This window comes from Xiphophorus hellerii, chromosome 1, assembly GCF_003331165.1.
Source record: "Xiphophorus hellerii strain 12219 chromosome 1, Xiphophorus_hellerii-4.1, whole genome shotgun sequence".
Taxonomy (NCBI): Eukaryota; Metazoa; Chordata; class Actinopteri; order Cyprinodontiformes; family Poeciliidae; genus Xiphophorus; species Xiphophorus hellerii.
In genome coordinates, this window is record NC_045672.1 from 24,889,529 (window position 1) to 24,908,422 (window position 18,894).

The window sequence follows — 18,894 nt, forward strand, 5'->3', positions numbered from 1 at the left end:
AAAATACTTGGTAAGATTTTGTGTTTTTGTAGCGTCTGGACTGTTTTTATTGGCAACCCTGATAAAGAAAAGAAGAAAGAAATGAAATCTTAATCTATCACTAAAATCTATATTTAAATTTTATAACTCAAAAAAGCATGTTAAGAAATAGTTTTTTACCAAAGCATTGGTCGCACACTGACAATTATTTGGCAGTATTTTTGCACAACCCACTAGGGCCAGACAAACAGGAATAAATCTTCATTTTTATCCTTTCTTCTTAGCACAATCTCTCTAAATAGTCCAGAGTCACTGCTTCTCTCTTCAGATCTTCATTCTTTGTCCTTTGGAAGGACATACTGATGACCTATTTTAAATTTTCTGTCCACCAGACTTTTGTTAAAACTCTCTGGTTATTTTTAAGGACTTTATGATGCAATGCCCTCTAACATCATGCCTCATACATTATGAGGCATGTTGTTCTTTTCCACATTTTCATCCCTTGTTCCACCCCAAATCCAGCTGGTGCAAACTCTGAACATAGGATAAAAAGGCTTTTTCCTGACATGCCTCCCAAACAACCAACAGGTTGACAAGTAAATGTTGTCTGATCTTTATTATGGAAACTTTTGACCTCCAGATGCCACACTATTTGCTTCAGGCCTCTAATTGTGAGCTTGGAAAAATTGAAATTTTGATCACTCTGCATGGTGGCAAGATATATTTGAGTCTTTGTCCAACTTTGTTGACCCCAACTTTAGCTTTATTAATTTTTAAGTTCTACAATAACCCACAGTTTCTGGGTTGAAAAGTTTTCTGTTGCTTGGTCTAGAATAAGAATATGATTTGGACACTCTTTACAAAAAAGCCAAGTATCATGAACTAATATGCTCAAGTGTCCTTTTGAGTTAAAGTTACTGGGTGTTTGTGGTGTTATTTGCTATAAAATTTGAATAAAAGCAAAAGGCAAGATTGATAAAAATGAAATATGTTGTCTTGTACCCAACACTGTCCATATTAAAAAGATTTAGTTAGCAAAAAGGCTCCAACTTAAAATAAAGGAAGTCCATCTACATATACTGTCTCTGCTGGTGAGCAAAAATGTGTATTATTCAAACTAAATTCTTCCTATTTTTTCAAGTGGTTCCAACATATTTGTCAATATTTATTAAAATTTAGTGAAAATGTGCAGACATGAATTGATTTTCTGCAAAGCATGTGTACTATCAGAGGTAGGGTGCTGTATGGGTGCACAATATTAGCACTTCCTGCATTTGGTAGGTAATATACAACAAAGCAGCTTGGCACCATGTCAGTGACCATCACTGCATAATAAACTCTACTTATTGATTGTCTTCAACAGCCAAGAAATCCTTTCAGACATCCATATCAGTCTAATTACTCCTCCAACAGATTAAGTATTTCTAGCCTCTAGCAATTTCACTTTTATTATTATTATCTTCCGTCCTATTATTAAAATCCCAAATTATTGTCTCAGGGCCAAAAGCATTAAACAAGTATGCATAAGTAGTCTGCATGCATATATTATCGTGACGAAAATTTACTAGATAGGTGCTGACATTAGTCATCTTTGTTTTTCTCAAACCAACAGGTAAACATGATGACTCTGGCAGAACAAATCATTGAAGCAACACCAGAAAGAATCAAAAGGGAGAACTTCAGCGCTGCAGACTCTGGGCCTTTAGACACATCGGCGGTCAGCACCACCATGAACTGGCTAGCCAGCTACCTGGGAGACGTAGAACAGCTGTCAAGCATCATACACCTACGGTAAGGAGGACCGTGGAAAAGGGGAGATACAATAAACTTCACACTGCTGTGCTATATGCATAAACCAAGTTTGTTTTTGTTAAAACATGAAATTTTGATGAATTATTTCATATATATACAGTACAGACCAAAAGTTTGGACACACCTTTTAGTTCAATGAGTTTCCTTTATTTTCATGACTATTGACATTGTAGATTCACACTGAAGGCATCAAAACTATGAATAACACATGTGGAAATATGCACTAAACAAAAAAGTGTAAAACAACTGAAAATACCCCTTATATTCTAGTTTCTTCAAAGTAGCAACCTTTTGCTGTGATTACTGCTTTGCACACACTCTGCATTTTCTTGATGAGCTTCAAGAGGTAGTCACCTGAAATGGTTTTCACTTCATAGGTGTGCCCTGTCAGGTTAATAAGTGGGATTTCTTGCCTTATAAATAGTCATGAAAATAAAGAAAACCCATTTTAATTGGAAGGTGTGTCCAAACTTTTGGTCTGTACTGTATATATATTACAAAAACTCACCATGGGTTTGTACTCTTTTAAATACAACCTTTGATTTGTAGATGTCATAAGAAAACCAAAAGATATATTAAATAAAGTTTACATATCTGAATAAAAACTGAGATTTTGTTTCATTTGCTCAAATACAAAGAAATTGAATATAAGAAAAAAAAGAATTTGACATTTTTAGAGGCTTGTAATTCAAAACTCTTTTGAATGTCATCCAAAAATGTGATTCCTTAACAATTTAATGAAAAAAGACACAATGTTGAAGTGAGAAGCAAAAAGAAACACTTTTTGCCAAATCCATACAAGCATGGCTACTGTGAAAAGGTTTTTGTCCCCTGTAGAGATTTATTCTGTTTATTTATCAAACCTAAATATTTCAGATCATCCAACTTATTTTAATTTCAGACATAGACAAAATCTGTCAATTCTAAATTTATTTCCAAACCAATCTGTGATGAAGTAAATCTAAATTGTTACATTTAATCCAACCCCACCGCAGGCTTTTCAAAGTCGGTGTTTTAGGTTAAAATCTGGAAAATTAATATATTTCTGATGATCAAAATCAAATTTACAGTCATAAACATTCATGAGGACTCCTTCATATTCATGACGTGTGTTATGTCAATCTTATACACACCCCTTCAAATAAAGTTTTTCCGAAATCTGTAAGGATGAAAAAGGTTTTTTTTCACAGGATTGTAATTTAATCCAACAAATATGAAGGAAGCCATTAAAAGTGTAAACCTTGCATTATTAGCAGAAGCCAATAAATTTATTCTGAAAATCTATTTATTGAATTATCAATTTTTGAGACTGCCTAAATAAAGTCAGTTGGCGGGCAAAATCAAGCTTAAAGAATACAGTGTTAAATTCAAACATTTTAGTAGCTGAGGTTTGTTTCTTTCTAATTTCATCTCATAATGTCAATGCAGATTTATAGAAAATAATATACAGAGAAAACTAAAATAGCTTAAAAGGGTAAATTAAAAAAGATAAATTGTGTGGGTTTTTTTTATAGATCTCTGTACAATGAGCCACTGACACAATCATCTAACCCTAACCTGAGTCCTCGGGGGTCTCCGCTCAGAGAGGGCCCGTTGGAGAGGACTGCGGTTCCTTCCCCGTCCGACTGGAGTGAGTTCATCAACGCCTCCAACAGCAAAGTGGAGCGAGACCTGGCCCAGCTGACTCTGTCAGATCCAGAGCAGAGAGAGCTGTACGAGGCTGCCCGATTGGTCCAAACTGCCTTCCGCAAGTACAAGGTACAGTCCCGGTGTTCAGGTCCTGAAAGTTGTCTATGCTGTAGCCCAGACTCATAGAGCTACAGGCTGAGGATTGGTGTAACTGGGTGGATCTGTTTTTGGATTTTAGGGATGAAGGATTCCCTTTAATCTGGCTATGGATTGAAGTTCAGCATATGTAACGTGGCTTATTACCTATTTTCTCTTGTGTTGTACTGTTTCTAACCATGGTTTCAACTGATTGATTTCAGTCTCTATATTTGTCTAATTCTCTGTATGTCTATTTTTAACTGTACCAGAATATTAAGAGGAAACACAAATCTGTCCCTGTGGTTCCAGCATGGAAAAGGTGGCTTGAGCAGAGCATGGCCTTGCTTAGGGGAGCTGCACTGACCCCGTATCCCTGCATTACTTAGACACATTTATTAAGCAATGAGCTCCCACTTTGTCTTTGTCTCTTTTTTCCTCGTTGCCCAGTCCCATTCCTGAACTTCCCACCTACCCATGAGATACTTTCAATAAGTTTTATTATCACAAACTGTTCACTGTCTTTCACAGTTGCCTTTAGCCCATCTGCCAGCTGATTCTGAGGTGACTCTGTTGGGCAGCAGCTCACTTCCTCCACTGTTTGACAGGTGGTTTGTCCACAAAGTGTGCTCTTTATCTGAGGCGGTCATGCACTAACCATGACCTCGGCAAGCTACACATATCCTTTGTGGCAGAAAGGAGCTCCTACTGTAACTTCTTACCTGTTCCACTCTACTTTCCGACAGGGGCGGCCACTCCGGGAGCAACAGGAAGTAGCTGCCGCTGTTATACAACGTTGCTACAAGAAATACAAGCAGGTAGGGAATGAACGCCGCGATATTGTTTCCATGTCTGAATACGTTTAAAGAGCAAACATTCGAAACGCGTCTTTTTTTCCCCTCATTTACAAGCTGACATGGATAGCCCTAAAGGTAACTTGTTGGGTCATATTCTAGCATGAAGCCACAGCACGACTGTCATCGAGCGAGCCCTGACGTGTCGATGTGTTTTTGTCCTCAGTATGCACTTTATAAGAAGATGACGCAGGCCGCCATCCTTATCCAGAGTAAATTTCGCAGCTACCACGAACAAAAGAAGTTCCAGCAGAGCAGGAGGGCGGCTGTACTCATTCAGCAATACTACCGCAGCTACAAGGAGTTTGGGAAGCTGAAGCCCCATCACCGCGGGGCTGCTGCCGCCCTGGTGCAGCACAAACTGAGGTAAACACCAAGTAACAGGGTGTATTCGCTCTGCTGTAAACTGTAGGATGCGGCAAGAAGCACTTCATCTTGCTACATAATGATAAAGTGACAGTTAAATTATGAGGCTTGTCTGCAGGGCTGAAAAATGCTTAATGTCTTGAGTCATTTATCAACAAAATCATTAGCAAAAATAAGTTTGAGAGATGATGTGTAATCTCTTTTTGCTTACTAAATACATTGTGATTTGGATTTATTTATATATTTTCGCTGAGTGATAAAGTTAACTCAAAGTGTTTCTGCTGCTTCATAGAGGGAGTCTGCTCACGAAGAGGCAGGATCAGGCTGCCAGGAAGATCATGAGGTTCCTACGACGCTGCCGCCACAGGTAGGTCCAGACAGCGACCCGAGCCAGCACTCTCAATAAAAGGGCTTTTCAAAAGTATTCACACCCCATCAACCGTTTCATAACTTTTCAAGTTCCAACAATAAACTTCAATGTGTTTTATTGGGATTTTATGTGTTACACCAACACTAAGTGTAGTAGTCTATAGTGGACGTTTGTAGTCAACCCCCTTTTTCTCTGGTAACCCTAAATAAAGTCCACTTCAAATAAACTTGACCTGTATGACTGAATCTTAGGGGAATACAAATGTTCTGTGAAGGCCTAAGAAGTGGCTTAACGTTGACAATATAAATGGGCAATTTGATATTTTGAAAATAAATTTGCTTAAGGAAAGACGCCAATTTTGAAAAAACTCGTTTAAAAGCTTTGGTGCAAGGATGAGTGTATCAAAATTGATTTATTTTGCAAAACTGCAATGGAAAAATTTTTTTTTTGCATCACACCACATGATGGTGTCACTGGCGCAAACTACAAAGAAGGTGAGAGGAAGCAGTTGGAAGATTACAGTGTGCAATGTTTTTTAATGACTTATTGACGTGTGATTTTAATTGCATTTCTTATTTAATGAACACATCGTAATTGTGACATTAGCGGAATATTGACAAAGTTTTGCACATATTTGTCATGGAAACACAGCTAATGTTACTAAATGAGAAGCATCATGAAAACCAAGCAATACTGAACAGTCAATCATCTGAAAACTAAAACAACAAAACCACACAGTTGCCAATCTTTCAAGACATGGCCACACACCTTCAACTACAACTGACAGGCCATAAAAAGTTCATTTTATAGTTTACAGCAAGCAACTAGAGGACGTAATTCACATCAAAATAAAACAAAATGCCCTTCATGCAAAACTTTATGTGAGGTGCAACGGCCTAAAAAAACTTTCACAGCATGAAAAACTGTGATGACAGCATCATGTTTTCTCAACAGGGACAGAAAACCTGTTTGAGGTGATAGGAATATAGATGGAGCTAAATTCAGAACAATTAGGAGAAAAATTGTGTCTGTACAAAGGAACAGAGGGGTCACCTTCCAACAGGACAACGATACTGGACAAGAGTTAAAAATGTTTCTTTTAACGTCCATCCAGTTTGCTACTTTGTGCTATCCTATCGCATCAAGTCCCAATAAATACAATGATGTTTGTGGTTTTAACGGGTCAAACTGTGGAAAAGTTTGAGGGGATGTCAATCCTTTTGCAGGACACTCCAAATAAACGTCTCCGTTTCTGCTGGCTCGTCACACAGACGTGTAGTTTCCATTTAAATAATCAATAAGCCACAATAAAAGTTACAGCAGCAAGTACACCCCTGTCTAATACCACTTAACTTTCAATCATTTCCCACCGTGGTGATATTGCACAGTGGTGTTCTTTCTTCCATCGTATGCTACTGTAACCAGATAATTTTGTCCATCTCTCTTTTTTTTTTTTTTTTTTTTTTTCTTGGGTGTGTTAGATTTAATTATTATTTTATTATTTTTCATCTTCTTGAAAATAATCATTAGTTAGAGATATCCCCACCCCTAAGCTCCACCTTCCGCCCCCAGCCGCCCCTGCCCCTCCTTCACAGTGCCTACTGTGTGCTAATAGCTGTCTGGTATTGTTTTGCTGTTTATGCCAAGCCCCTTGATGGACCATAGACTGTTCAAGCGGGTGAGTGCAGCCTCAGCAACTCAGTTCGTGACTCCCTTCCTCTCTTTCTTTCTCTCTCTCTTTGTCTCTCTTCTTCATCTGTTTCTCTTCCCAAACCTCTCTTATGTTTTACTGTCGCTCTTTAATAAAGCTCTTATCTCCTTCTGAAGTTTTATCCATGGCGGTCTATCCCTTTTTCTTCTTCCTCATGTTCTCTTCTCTTCCCTCCCAGTCCTTCTCATTTTCCATCACTGTTGCTTGATGCCTGCTTGCATGAAGGCTGCTGGCTGGAGCCACAGGTGAACTGAGACGCTCAGATGTAGATCAGAGCCTTCCTTAACTAACAAAACGCTTATGAATGACAATGTCACTGCAACACTTAACAGAGACTTTTCTGATTCTCCTTATTTCTCTTTCTCTTCTTGAAAATTGCACTTTTTTCTTTTTCTTTTCATTTAGCTTTCTGTGGTTTTGCAAATTCAGTGCAGGAAGCTTTTTCTTAACTCTGTTTTATCCTGCTGCATGTCAAGTGGTGACAACTATGGGTCTTGCTCTTCTACTTTTAGGCATGCTATGAACCTGCTGTTTCTCTAGTTGTCTCTCTGGCTGGCTGGCTGGCTGACTGTATGCTCTATTTCAAGCCACTCGATAGACTGCGAGGGGAAACGTCCTCCCTCCAATTTCTGCTTACTAATCTCTTTGAAGCATTTTCTGTGGGATTCATAACTTTAAAAACAACTAGCTGTATTTTAAGGTTTCCTTTAATAAGAAAAAAGCTAACCTGATCTTAGAGCAATAGGTTCATCTGCTATATATAATGTTGTGGCAGCAGTCCTCTTGTTGGGATCAGAGAATAAACAATATTTTGTGTTTCAATAATTTCACACACAAGATCCCAGTTTCTGTGTGACCTCTTCTGTATCTTGCAGCGCTTACTTTCTGTACAGTAATCAAGCAGGATGAACTCCATCAAATTATACTGGGGGATTTCTTTATACTCCACAAACATTCCTTGAATCAAAAACTACATATATATGTATATTTGTATGTGTATGTAGTTTTGTACACATTCTGTCATGTTACAGTCTTAACTCTGAAGGTCAACATTGCTCACTCAGAACAATGTTGTGTATAACTGTGAAGTTGAAGAGGAAACAATGCATTGTTTACTGACAGTTCACAAGCAAACACAAAATTGTATTCAGATTTGTTTTCAGTCCCCTCATTACTGTGATACACCTGATTAAAATCCAGTGCAATTAATTGCCCTCACACACCACGTAGCTCTTTAATAATAGATGTGTGTGATTTTTATCTCTGTGTGAATCCAGTTTTTTCCTGAAGGCCTCAGAGGTTTGTTAGAGAACATCAGTGAACAGCATCATAAAGATCTAGCATCTCAACACGCAGGTCAGAGATAAAGTTTGAAGCAGATTTAGGTTATAAGACAATCTGTAAACAGCAACAGCAGCATTAATAAGAGAGATTGCTGAAGACTTGTTGCAACTGCAAAGAGCTTCAGCTCAGGTGGGAAACTCTAAGCTTTATCGTAGACAAAGCTGTAAAAGCCTTTCCCTTCCAGCTTAAACATAAAGCTGGAGATACGGAGTAATGTTTTGGATACAAGCATAGCAGTGTGACTGAATGGATCAGTCACGGATCTAAATTGAATTTAGATGCTGTTCACAGACACTGTGTGTGTTTTTCTGTCAAATAAAATCCCCAAAAAATATACCAATAACTGTTTGTAACGCAGGAAAACATGAAAAGAGAAATAATATATGTTTACAAAAATTTAAGACTGAGGAAGATTGGTCGACTGATGAAGTTAGATAATCTATTACTTGTTGAGTGTTTCAAGCTGATATTTTTTATTCAATGTAAACTCATAATCTATGTAATTCTTAGTAATGATTTTTAAGCTGTTGTAAATGACTAATTGTGTGTATTTCTTTGCAAAACTGTAAGAATTTCTTTATCTTTTCCCAGAAAAGACGTAGCTCCTGATGACCTGAGCTTTATGTTTTAGTCCTGCTTGATAGTGTTACGATTATGTTTGTGTGTGTCATTTTCTGTGCAGCTAACTTCCTCTTCCATTAACGATTTGTCGTCTGTCTGTGTTTCAGGGTGAAAGAATTGAAAAGGGCCAGGGAACATGAGACCCCTCAGAAGAGCCCCCTTGCGATGTGACATCACTCTCCTGACTCCTCTTTTCTTTTTTTGTTTGTACCTGAGACATTTTACAAGAGAACAGAACAAAAAGAAAAAAACATCGGGTCAAGCACTGCTATTATTACTACTACTAGAGCAGTGTTAATGGTTCAACTGCTATCACGTTGTATGACAGCTTTTTTTTTTTTTTTTTTACATGTTTATTCTTTCCACTGACTTGGTGACTTCAACAGCATTATGAACTCAAAGAACTGGGGCAACGGGTGCAGAACATTGGCTTCATGGCATCTTTTGCACTTTTTCATGGACTGCTTTTTATTTTTATTTCTTTTTTTAGCTATGGAGAGGTTTTGGACAGTGATGAGGGACGACGGAGGACAGGCGGTCGGTCAAACGTGAAGATCTCGAGAGATGAAAGTTAGGGCTGTTGCAGAAAATCTCAAAGGACAAGGAGACCATGCAGAAACACTCTGGGTTCTCGTTGTATTTCATGGTTATTTTTTAAGACCAATAAATTCACTCAAAGACAGATTTTTCTTTTTTTAACACCCACACATACCCCACCCACTTTAAACCCAATGCTGGTGATTTAACAGTATCCATTTAAACTTAGTATTCTTTCCAGTCCTTCTTTGCTCGACCCCACCGGTCCGCCCGCCTGGCTGGAGCTACAAATGAATGTAGTGGGGTCCAAACATTCATGCTGAAGCAGATTGGGGATAAAACATGTTCTTTTAAAAAGATACTATGCTTTATTGTGTATATATATAGTCCCTTTATTACTTGAATTTGTTTCATAATGTCCAATGTACTCCTTCCATCATGTCCAATGTATTGGTGAGCTGTATCAGGCTATATGTTGTTAAATCCTACCAAGAAAAAAAAAATGCATGACTTCTAGACAGAAAAAGTCTTTGCTTGTGTGTTTATGGTCTAGCCCTTCAGTCTTTCTTCTGATTTTTATTTTATTTCCACATTTCTCTTCATAAGAGCCGTTATTATTTCTGTAATTAAGCTAATATCCGTGTTCTCCCAGTTATTTTGTTTCCTTCTTGGTTCCCCTCCCAGAGGGGAGCAAAATGTCAATTTTTTTATAATTTTTTTTGTGTTGTAACTCTTGTAGTCATGCAGGTTGTTATTGTTCTTTTGAGTTGAACTCCGGAGCCTCTGCAGGCTTTTGAGGGGAAAATCACATACATTGCCTTGACGTCTTAGAGATTCTTTGTGGGGTCCCTAAGCTTGTCCCAAAATAGGGGTTTGACAAATCCATATTTTTTGACAATTGAGTGATTTCTGTATATAAAAGAAGGCTGCAAGTATGTAGGGGAAAAATGAACATGTTCCCTTACAGGGATTGTATTTTAGAAATATATTATTTTATTCATTAAAAATGGGTCGAAAACAGGTACAAGACAAAAACAGAATATTTGTATAGTTTTGGTTGAATGCTTAAGAAGTATGGTTCTATTGTTTGTACATAGTGTAAATATCTGGGATAAAGATGAGCTAAGTGCATGAAAAGTATGAACAGAGTTAAAAGGGGGGAAAAAACTAAAGCAGTAGTGGCTATGCTCTGTAAAATTAAAAATATTTCACTATTAGAGTATTTTACTTTATTTTGATTGTTCCGGAGACAAACATTTTGCTAAAGCATGATATTATTGCATATGAAAAAGTTAAAAAAAAATAATGTATTTAGTGTTAGGAGAGGTCTTTAAAAATTATCTTAAATCCACTATAGTTACTTTCATTTTTTTGTCATTATCTGTTTGGTTTGGGCTCCCAAGAAACTTTTGCCAATGGTGCCAAGGTATACGATTGCTATGAAGCTTAAGAATTTATTTAAGTCCATTTTTGCAGAACAGATAATCATACAGTGAAATACACTCAAAGGAACGAAAACCATAACATCCTGACTGACTGAGGATTGAAGAAAACATAACTTGTAAAGGGACTCATTTTCAAACGAAGGGCATTTTAGTGCAAGTTCATTATATTTCCACCATCCAGATACATCGTAGGGTTCTGTTCATCTCCTAATATACCACATCAGATATGTGCTTGATTTTTGTTGTCAGTAAAAATGGAATGTGACGATCATAGAGGTATCTTGTCTGAACTCAAAGATTGTAAACGGATGCCTTTCCCATTTGGATCCTGACAAAGCAAACACAGGTGTTGCTGTTTTTATCACTGAAACAGACTGAATTCATCACCTCAGCTGTGCAACCTGACGCACCGACCTTTGATTTACGATTCATAGATTGAGATTTGTAATATGGAAACGACGGTGGTTTGACCTTTTTGCACAGCATGTGTGTTTTTTTTCTTTTTTTTTTAGAAATGTTTCCAGTAGCGATTGCCAAAGGCAGATGTATCCTGCAGTGTTGTCTTGGTCTTTGTGTTGTGAAATAAAAAAATAGAGCCATGATAAATAAGTTTTAAACTTCCCATCAGAATTGTAAGCTATGTAGAATTCAACTGAAAAACAAAGACTTTTTTTTTTTTAAAGTGATGAAACTGAATCAAAATTTGGTTCAACATCTTGTCTTTAAAGACAAATGTCTTCAAATCTCTAAATGTATGGACTTATCTTTTCCACAGTCCTCGTCAGATGAAGCCACAGATTTTCTGCTGGGTGTAGTTCAGGACTCTGGCTAAGTCGTTTCAAAATTATCTGAAGAAAAGCAACCCCACATCATAATGCTGCCAGACCCATATTTTACCGTGGGATACTTTTGGGGACCTGTAATGTTCTTTTTATGCCATGCAAACCTTTTGGAATTGTGGCACAGAAGTTACATTTTTGTTCTTTGTGCAAATAAATAATCTCACAGAAGATTTTTAGGAAGCTCTTAACCAGGACTGGATGTTTTATTTGACAGAAACCCATACTGTTTACAAACTCTACCACCTTAGTGATGTTACTGCCTATATTTTCTTCAGTTACTTATCACTGCCCTCATAGCAAACTAGTTTTTACACAGTTATTCTGAAAATTTGGCAAATTAAGGTTTAACAATATTTTATTTTTGCACATTCTAACATTTCTTCTGGCATAAAGTTTTGAAGTAAAATCAAAAGGTGATTGGAAAAAGTCTTACTTTAAGGTTGTGGAAACACTCATGAAACCCGGTTATGATGGATTTTTTTAACAATAACGTTGCAAAACTGTTTTTCAGTTGAATTTTACAAAAGATGGGTTACATTAGAGGATGGGGAAGTTTAGAAATATGCAGCATGGTCTAATTTTTTTACGTCACGCAAACATGGCTTTTAAACGAGGTCGAGTGAAAGTTTATGAGAAGGATGTATTAAACAAAAGCTGGAGTTGGAAAAACTACAAAATAAACTGTCAAAGATGCTCATGTGATTCTAGGAAACACTGGATGATCTCAGACGTGTCCATGAAAAGTCAATAAGCTAAACATGACTGTAATATATTTATGTGTAAATTATAGCACTAGCCTCTCTTGTGACACACTGGACAATATCAAAACAACATAGGATGCTTAGGAAAATAATTAGAGCCTTTTAGGTGCCTATTGGCTGCTGTCTAATTCTTATTCTGCCAGAAAGTGTACTCTGTATCCAAACATGTGAAAATTCAGCCAAGTGCCACTGAAAAACTTGATTTTCATTTATTTATTTTTAACATCATTAGGATCTATAGATATTTCTCTGATGTTCTGGAACAACTGGTTGTTGTCGTGCTGTTTTCCAAATCACCTGATGTGTAAACTTTATTTGCAATGTTTATGTAGAAAGTGCCTATTCATGTCCTCATAACACCTGTTGCAGAATGCATTCAGTGTACCTGATCTTGAGGGAGTACGTCACACAATCGCACCATTACACTCACTCCTCTGCACAGTAGAAGTGGAGCGCTCCAGCTTGTCCGCGTTACGGCTTTATTTTCATTTTTCTGCCTCTTCCATTTTCTACTGGAACAGCTTGACTTTTTTAGAAACGCCACGATCGGGGTTTGCTGCCTTGCGCTCATCCTCCTGTTTGTGGTCAGAATGCATAGCCAATGCAATGTTTTGGGGGGAAAAAAGTGGGAGAAGGATTTATAATGCTTGCATGGTAAATAGTTAACTGGGTGACTGAGCTGCACCTAAAGCATGCTTATTTTCTTTGGACTGGTAGTCAGATAGACTTGATAAAGACATAATGTTTGCAAAACAGTAAGCAGCTGGTTTGGTGTATCATAGAGGGGAGAAATGTGATTGTAGGGGAGACAAAACCTGCAAACGAAGCCAATGATCAGCACTTGGTAGCTACGGATGTTTTCATGGCAGAGCATGAGGACAGACTTATATTTCGCAACAAGTTTCTTAGATGTTTCTTTTGCTTTTATTGTTCATTTAGACTCAGTCAGTGTACCACCAAACTCACTTCTAGGACAGATGGACACATAAGCATTTAGCGTTGGTTGACCTCCCTTTTGTATTTTACTCAGGGTGCCAAAATGGGGAGGAGGAAACAGAGCAGGACATGCATTTCACGTCAGAGGAAGCTAAAACCCGAAAACACAAATGGTTAAAACACATGGAACTGAAGGTTTCATTGTACAATGTTTAAAGTAAATTAATACAATAAATTTCGTCTTACTAACCTTGAACAGGTGGAACCCTGAAATGGACTCCAACCCTATGTAGCTCTTGGAGATGAATGACTTTTATGAAGATCTGCATTACTCTTTAGGCCTTTAATTTATTTAGGTGTCAAACTGTAGAGGGTATTTAAGATTAGGTGTAGTTCTATGAAAACTGCAACTACAAATCTTGTTTTTTACTGCCATTTCTCGAGGGTGGAGTGACAGGCACACTTGTTTAGCACACAGCGTTTATCAGTTCTAAGATGTTCTGCAAATTGACCTGAGAATCTGCCTTTCCTCCTCTTCCTTTTTCCGAAGCACCCAAACCGCAGAAAGGTAGGCGCATCAGGGCAACAGAACAGAAACCAGTTCAGCAGTATGATCCACGTGTTGACACAGCAATAAAGAAATTATTTTGTGGAGCCCTACCAGGCCTAGCAAAGTTTAAAAATGACTGGACACGTGTAGTCGACTTACTCTTTATGCAAATGCCAGTATTGCAAGACAAGCATTCAGTAGTTTATTGACAGCAATTATATGGCACCCTTTACCCAATTGCACGTTTTCATCAATTCCAAACTGAAGAGAAGAAAAAATAGCCCTGCTTTGATAGAAAGTCATGGGTTCTCGACACTTTGCATGTGAACTAGTGTTAGATCTCTTTTCCTCTCCTCTATAGCTGTCTTTCTCTCTGTCTTTCCCTGTTATGTGACCCGAGTTTTCTCCTCTCCCTGCCCTTAGAAAAAATGTCCATCTCCTCTCGGTTCTCCTAATGTGTTATGCTTTCCTCCTTTTTCTTCCCTTTTCTTGTTTGTAAGTTTTATTTTTGTAATTGTGCATGTACAAGCGTCACTGACTCAATGGATATGTTTAAAAAAAAAAGAGATTTCTGCTGCTGAAGCCATGCAAAACATTTTGAATTGCCCTTAAAATATGGAAGATGTTTTCTGAATGCTTTATATTCTTTCTGCTGTAAAATAATAAAAAAAGGAGAAAATGAAGAAAACTTGAGAACCTATTCTTCCATGTCTTTTTGCTTCGTCCTTTACTTTTATTGTTATTCTCCCACTTTCCTACCAGTACATTTCAGTTAAAAACAACTGCAGAGAAATAACATATTTGACACTTTTCTTTTATTTTTATTCGTTGTAGCATTTGATTTTTACATCTCAAATCATTTTGAATACATACACAGATCTTAACATGACTTTCCACAGTTTAAAAGTAAATCTGACAGTAAATCAACTGAAAGTAAAGGTTTGAACCTTGGAAACATGTAATGTATGCATGCATGGAGTGTGATGTTTGCTTTGTCTGCCCTTGAAAAGTGTATCAAGCATATGTTTTCCTCAGTATTAAGCACTGCTTCTTGTAAGGCAGATATCCAATTAGCTTGGTTTTTAGACGCAGTACTTCCAGAAACACTCAGAATTTCCATTTCTCTTCCTTAACTGCTTACGGATGCCCAGCAAGCGACTGTAAGGTTTCAGAAGATTTTGTTTCTCTAATAAGACCTGAAAGAAACGATATAATAGTTAGATATCAATAGTACCATGTTTAATATAAAAGTGTACAGTTTCAATTAGAAATGCAGGTCAGTTCCTTTTAAAAGTATTCAAAAGTGTTAATTAATCAGAAACTTCAATTAATTTTACTGAAATTTCATGTGATAGACCAATACAAGCTAATTGTTCATGGGAAAAAGTATATGATTTACAAATGTTGTTTTTTACAAAGAAAATTTTGAAAATGTATGGGTTGCATTTGTATTCATGCCCCTCTGATACCCTTAAATGAAATCCAATTGCTTTCAAGAGTCATAGGTTTAGGTTTTACAATGTCTAGCGCTTTGAACATCTCATCAAAACTAACATTTCTGATCACCTCTAACACATCATTCCTTTGGTGAAGGATGGTGGTGGAGGCATCATGGTGAGGGAATACATTCGTTTAATTGTCCCGCGCCACATCAAAATCTTTACACCATCAATTCAATGTTATTTTGCAAGGGAGAAAGACCGGGTTGCCCTATTTGTGTGATGCTGGCAGACCCTCACCTCCAAAAATGGAAAGTAATAAAAGCACTCCACACTTTTCATCTTCTCATAATGATTTTCATTTTCCTTCAACTGCATAATTACGCACTTTACCTTGGTCTGTCATAAAATCTGTGCAAAATGCAGTTTAGATTGTAATTTTTCAAGAGACATATTGTTGAAAGGTTCTGCGGCTAAGATTTTTTTGCATTTCTCTTTCCCATTTTTAGGATGTAAATGTTTGAAGTCACACACCTCTCTCTTGACTCCTCTTGGCACCAGATTTGTCGTCCTGACACCTGAGGGATAAGAACACGAGGGATTCGAAATGATTCGAGATATCCATTGTCTAACACCTTGTCTTTGCAATGTTTCCCTTCAGGCCATACTTGAAGTAGATGAACATTGTAGAAAAATTGTTTCAAATTTGTTCTTAAAGGTGTCTCTTACCGTCTCTGTTAACTTCCCCAGATGTAAAAGTGGAATATCGGAGAGCTGCACCGTCCTGAGGAATAAACATTTGCTCAGGAAGAGACTCGTCATCCAGCGTTACGATAATGCGATCCTCCGCTGACGCTGAGGTCAGACATAAATAAATAAATTTCAGGTAGTTGAAAAATTAAAAAAACACATCAAAAATGTTCAAACACCGAATGTTTTCTAATCCACAGCAGCACATAAAGTCACTTCTAATCAACAGAAAATTGACCGCATTAACAGAACCAGTCACATTTTTCTGCCTGCTAGCTGAACTTTGGCAGAAAAATCACTGCTGAGCATTGCAGCACTCAGGTAATTATTTTATGGCCCCAGGTTAAGACTGTGCTGTCATTAATCTCTTAAAATTAAATTGTACGACTGAAAATGCTAATTGCCCGTCTTAATTGATGGATTATTTTTCATTAAAGCTATAATAGAGGCATTATCCTTTGCTCACCTGGTCCTGGATAGGGCATCTCAGCCGATTCTGTGATAGGGTGGGCCAGCAGGGTGGCAGAGGCCACAAGTACAAAGGCCCAGGAGAAGAGATGGCTGCACTTCATTACTGTCTGATGCTGTTGTGGGAAGTGGTTCTGATTTGCACACAGGTCCTCTGGTGAAGAGTTCTGAATGCGCAGTGGCCCCAGCTGTTTTATATACTTGCAGCTGGGTCCACCTGACTGGCACGGCACACGCGCACACACTTTTGTTTGCTGACAGTCGTCAGCTACATGCAGAGTCACATCCGCTCTCGCTGGCATAAATCAACAGGGACACACAGGTGAATTATGGACTCAATAAGAAGACACCGCACTGTCTTCCAGAGCCACCGGTCATGTTTTTACCAGCTCTTTGGCTTGATTAACCAATTTTACTGAGTTTGTAAATGTTATTAAAGCAGGTGCATAGATTGTCATGTCAACACCCACACTGGGGAGCAGGTGGCACACAAACGGCGCAGACGAATCACTTCCACCTTTATGTTACCGCCTTGTTAAAGTGGTTTAGGTCATCTGACTCCTAAAATCTTGTTGCATACGAAGTAGAGAGAGATCCTAATAAACCAAAGTAATTACTTCATCAGAAGTTCAGGGCAGGCTAAAGTGTTCATAACCCTCCTTTCTATGAGCTGTCTGACATTTTAAATCAATTCAAGGCAGCAGGAGATTTTCCACGGGTCACTAAATTCAGCCTGATTAATGCACAATATTTAGAAGCTTGGTAAGGCTCTGCAACGCTAGGTCTCTGCTTTCTCCTCTTAGTCATACAATAAACCAAACCTTTATGAGTGTATCCAGTGTGGTTGGAAAGTGTAATAGCACCTTTGCTGCTCAAAAAGATGAAAGCTACTTAAAAAGTTACATTTTCCACCTACGGTTGCAATTTCCATATTTACTAGAGGCATGAATTAAGTATTCAAACACTCATCTGATTTTGTGGGCAGCTGAAGAGGCAACATTAAATTTTCTGCTTGGGAAGTTGAATACCAGTTTTGGTACAATTAGTACCAATAATCATAATAATAACTGCTAGTTATTATGACATTCCCACAGCAAACATCTCAACAATCTAGATTTTCCTAAATTGCAGATAATTGAAAATTTAAATCTATGTTTGATATTATATTCATGTGTGTCTGTAGATGTTCAAATTTCAATTATTTTAATTCTGACATTTGAACTTTATATAAAGCTGAATGCTCTACAAAACAGTTAGTCGAGAAACAGTAAATGTAGGAAGAGCCAAACACAAATTGATAAAGATTATGCTAATAACGGAGAACGGAGAATTTAACTAATTTAATTTCTGTTTTTCCTTAAATTGCTGTTGCCTCTGATAATGAGCTTCACTATCCACCAACTTTGTGTTCCATAGACCATTAATTATGATTTTTTTTGTTTGTTTTGTTTGGCTTTGACACATACTTCGTATTTTTCTGTCTGTTTGCTTGGATGCCAGACACAGACTTTATCGTTTATAAAATTATTTATACAACAGAAGGAGTGACTCCAAATCCCATTTTTGTGGAGCAAAATTGTCCAGACACAATTAGGTAACCAACTTTATAAGTTGTATAAGCTATTGTATAATTCATTCCCTGAAGATATTGATAAATGCATATGGAATCATATCCATTTATTTTGTTTGCTTTGACTGCTAGTTATTATTATGTACATCTACTTTAACAAGATTGCTTAAAGTGGCAATGCTAGTTGTTTTTACCTTTTAATAAATGGTTTGTTGTGTCCTTACAACACCTCTCAAATACTTTGAATTATAGTGTTGCTGTTATATCCTGTATCATTTGAAAAAAAGGTGTTGTGTATTTTGTAAAAAAACAAAAAAAAAACATTCCTTTTCAAAATTAAAATGCTGCTGTTTAGTGTTGGATAATTAAATGTTTTTACCAAAACATTTAATTCATCAGGAGCACTTTGCCTTTATCACTTTCTTTGTTGTTACACTGGAATAGGATCTAAAATCAGTCAGAAATTATTACATTAGAAATACTATATACTATTGTGAGTCATTGCAGCACAATAGCATCTTAGTTAAATCATTTGTTGGTTAAATCGTTCATTTATTCATTTGTTTAAGAGACAGATGACTTTTATTTTCTTGATGGAAAACTTCTACATAAGATTATTTATTTTTTTATGTGACCATTCGTTTCCACGGTTGTTGATCTTACAACAACCACTAGAGGGCAACGTTTTCTTTAGGAAGCTATTAACTTAACAAGATATTTGTTCTTGTGGGTAAAGCTGACATTTCTACTGAAGCTCTTCGTTTTTGATCCTTTA

General features: G+C 37.2%; 2 protein-coding genes across 12 annotated transcripts in view; one reads left to right on the plus strand and one right to left on the minus strand.

Moving 5' to 3' along the window:
- The window catches only part of camta1a (calmodulin binding transcription activator 1a), a 393,254-nt gene extending 378,669 nt beyond the window's left edge, over positions 1–14,585 (plus strand). For 5 of the 11 annotated variants that reach the window (XM_032584371.1, XM_032584769.1, XM_032584687.1 and 2 more), the window contains 8 exons: positions 1,592–1,770; positions 3,306–3,549; positions 4,302–4,373; positions 4,467–4,487; positions 4,576–4,775; positions 5,068–5,142; positions 6,793–6,823; positions 8,929–14,585. In XM_032584371.1, the coding sequence (XP_032440262.1) occupies positions 1,592–1,770; positions 3,306–3,549; positions 4,302–4,373; positions 4,467–4,487; positions 4,576–4,775; positions 5,068–5,142; positions 6,793–6,823; positions 8,929–8,961 (855 nt within the window). In that variant the 3' untranslated portion in view covers positions 8,962–14,585. The other 6 variants (XM_032584530.1, XM_032585113.1, XM_032584385.1 and 3 more) reach the window with 5 other exon arrangements.
- On the minus strand, positions 12,121–17,972 carry LOC116734701 (prepro-urotensin II-beta-like). Its single transcript, XM_032586267.1, has 4 exons — positions 16,548–17,972; positions 16,061–16,186; positions 15,866–15,909; positions 12,121–15,088 (listed from the first exon to the last, which is right to left on the minus strand). The coding sequence occupies exons 1-4, from the start codon at positions 16,849–16,851 to the stop codon at positions 14,975–14,977; spliced, it is 588 nt and encodes a 195-aa protein (XP_032442158.1). The 5' UTR covers positions 16,852–17,972; the 3' UTR covers positions 12,121–14,974.
- Positions 17,973–18,894: the final 922 nt, after the last annotated feature.

Bases quoted from the DNA above. Each gene is read 5' to 3' on its own strand.
- LOC116734701 (XM_032586267.1), bottom strand. From the start codon at position 16,851: ATGCCAGCGAGAGCGGATGTGACTCTGCATGTAGCTGACGACTGTCAG. The intron at 16,187-16,547 runs GTGAGCAAAGGA...GTCTGACCTCAG, and splicing joins GATGCCCTATCCAGGACCAG to CGTCAGCGGAGGATCGCATT. The intron at 15,910-16,060 runs GTAAGAGACACC...CTTATCCCTCAG, and splicing joins TGGGGAAGTTAACAGAGACG to GTGTCAGGACGACAAATCTG.